Source organism: Condylura cristata, unplaced genomic scaffold (genome assembly GCF_000260355.1).
Source record: "Condylura cristata isolate star-nosed mole 26May11 unplaced genomic scaffold, ConCri1.0 scaffold00035, whole genome shotgun sequence".
NCBI lineage: Eukaryota > Metazoa > Chordata > Mammalia > Eulipotyphla > Talpidae > Condylura > Condylura cristata.
In genome coordinates this window covers 15,100,406-15,102,487 of record NW_004567136.1, presented here as the reverse complement: position 1 = coordinate 15,102,487, position 2,082 = coordinate 15,100,406, and the positions used below count along the sequence as shown (strand labels likewise).

Genomic DNA, 2,082 nt, shown 5'->3' with positions numbered 1-2,082 from the left:
CCGGGGCGAGGAGCCCACGAGACCGGCGTCGCGGCTCCGGGCTCTCGGTGGGGTCAAACCAGTAAGGCGCGGGGGTGACGTGGCGCTGCCACGTGTGGTCGCACGGCTCCGTCCGCGCACCCCGCCAGCGCAAGCGGGTCCTCGACTGCCGCGTCCGCCTGCCAGGACAGCCACGGTGACAGCCACGGTTACTCCTGCCACGGGCCTTCCCCGGGGCCGGAAGCAGCCGAGCTGCTGGCCATGCGACCCGGCAGCTGCCCCCAGGAGGCTGGAGTGGGGTCCTCCGGGGCTCGCCGGACTGCATGGACCCAGGACAGGCCGACCTCTCCTTTAAGAAAAAGCTCCTGGCACAACCCTGGGAGCAGGAGCCCCAGGACGCGGCGGCGCTTGTTACCGGACGTGGCCTCGCAGCGCCCTTTGCCAGTGAGCTCTGGCAGGAGGCCTCCAGACTAGGACGGCTCCCCGGGACTGGACGGGAGCCTGGCCCGAGGCCCTCCGAGCCGTCTGGCCCTGCGGAGAGGCGTGCGCAGCCGCAGGGAGCAGGGCTGGTGTGGCCACGGCGAGCCAGGCCCAGGCCGCCCCGGCGGCTGAGGAGCGCCTCGGACGCCCTGACCCAAACCCGCCCTGCTGCCTGCTCCCGCCTCCCTGTGCTTGGCTGACGTGCACACTCAGAAGCTTCGCCTCAGGCTCGCCGTCCAAAATGGAGGACAAACCCTGATTTTCCTCAACAAAGAAAAGTCTGAACAAACACTTGAGCGGGGAGGCGGCGGCGCCACGTCCTGCACCAAGCCGGCCTCTGGCCGCAGGTCCGCGCGGTGGGCTCAGGCCCGCAGCGCTGCAGGGCCCCTCCCTCTGGACTCCCGCGTGGGCCTCTCACAGCGAGCGGCCCGGAAACGTATGTGAACTCGGTGCAGCTGGGGGCGGCTCCTTGGCATCTGGGATGCGGTGGCAGGCTTAGGACGTGGTGTCTCCTGGAAGCCTCGAGAAGCTCTCCAGCAAAGCAGACGGGTCTCCCTGTCAGAATGCCTGGGGCCACGAATTCAAGCGAAGGGTGTCCCCCAGCCCCCGACCTCCCAGGGTGTCAAGAGACACTGAAGGTGGCGGGCCGGGTCGTGGAGCGGGAGGGCAGCGTCCAGCGTGGAGAGGCCAGCCAGGGCGTGAGCGAAGCCGAGGCGATGCAGCTGGAGGGGGGCTCGCCGGCTCGGGGCGGGGTGCTGGGCTCCCCCTGCACGGTGCAGGCTGGCCCCGGGGAGTCTCGAGTGGAGACAGGACGGAGAACCGGCCGGCTACAAGCAGAAGCTCGGCTGCGCACACAGCCTTGGCGACCTTAGCAGCTGGAAGAGTCGGGTGAGAGGACAGGCCCGTCAGCGGCCGCCTGGCAGAACTGCAGCTAAACAGGAATTCTCAGGAGGAAAGAGATGCCTCGCTGCCCAGGAAGTTGCCGTCAAAAAATCCGCGCTCTGACAGTCAGCCAGAAAGAAAACATCCGCGTCCCAGAGAGGAGAGGCGGGAGAGGCCGCCAGCCTGGGGTGGGGACTGCGGCGCCGGGAAGGCGAAGGCCAAGACTGCGCGACTTCAGTGGGAAACGGTCAGCAGAGTTGGTCCAGGGGATCCCTGGCCACGAAACACGCCATTTTGTAGCTTAAAGAGAGGACTGAAGTCCTGGGTAGCAACCGGGTTAGAAAGGTGCTTGCTCGGGGCTCTGGGGGGGCGGGCGGGTGCAGTCACCAGAGAAACGCTGCGGAAGGGCCCTGGGGCGCCGTCTGGTGCAGAGAAAAGTCGGAGCGGAGCCTGACGTGGTCAGAAAGGGGTTGCGAGCCAGGCTCGGGCGTCCGTGTGGGTGCCCGGGGCCTCTAAAGCACCGACGGGTGGCTGCGAAGCGAGAGCGACACGGTGGGGTATGCCCCTCGGACGCACCCCAAGCGTGCCAGGGGCGTTTCTGTGCACCTGGCTTCGTTAAAAACACAAAAAGCAAACTGCTGAGTTTAAGAGAATGTTCTGTGGGCGCAGGGCGAACAGGCTGGGCCCAGGCCGCGCCGCTGTGCCCGGTGGGGGTGGCCCGGGCGTGGGGCCGGGAAGGGG

The 2,082-nt window shown here is 67.8% G+C and overlaps 1 protein-coding gene across 1 annotated transcript in view; it reads right to left on the bottom strand.

Moving 5' to 3' along the window:
- Positions 1–2,082, bottom strand: part of HDDC3 (HD domain containing 3) — a 4,221-nt gene that overhangs the window by 402 nt on the left and 1,737 nt on the right. The window contains exon 5 of the mRNA XM_004693007.1: positions 19–158. Coding sequence (XP_004693064.1) covers positions 19–158 — 140 coding nt within the window. The remainder of the gene's footprint in view (positions 1–18; positions 159–2,082) is intronic.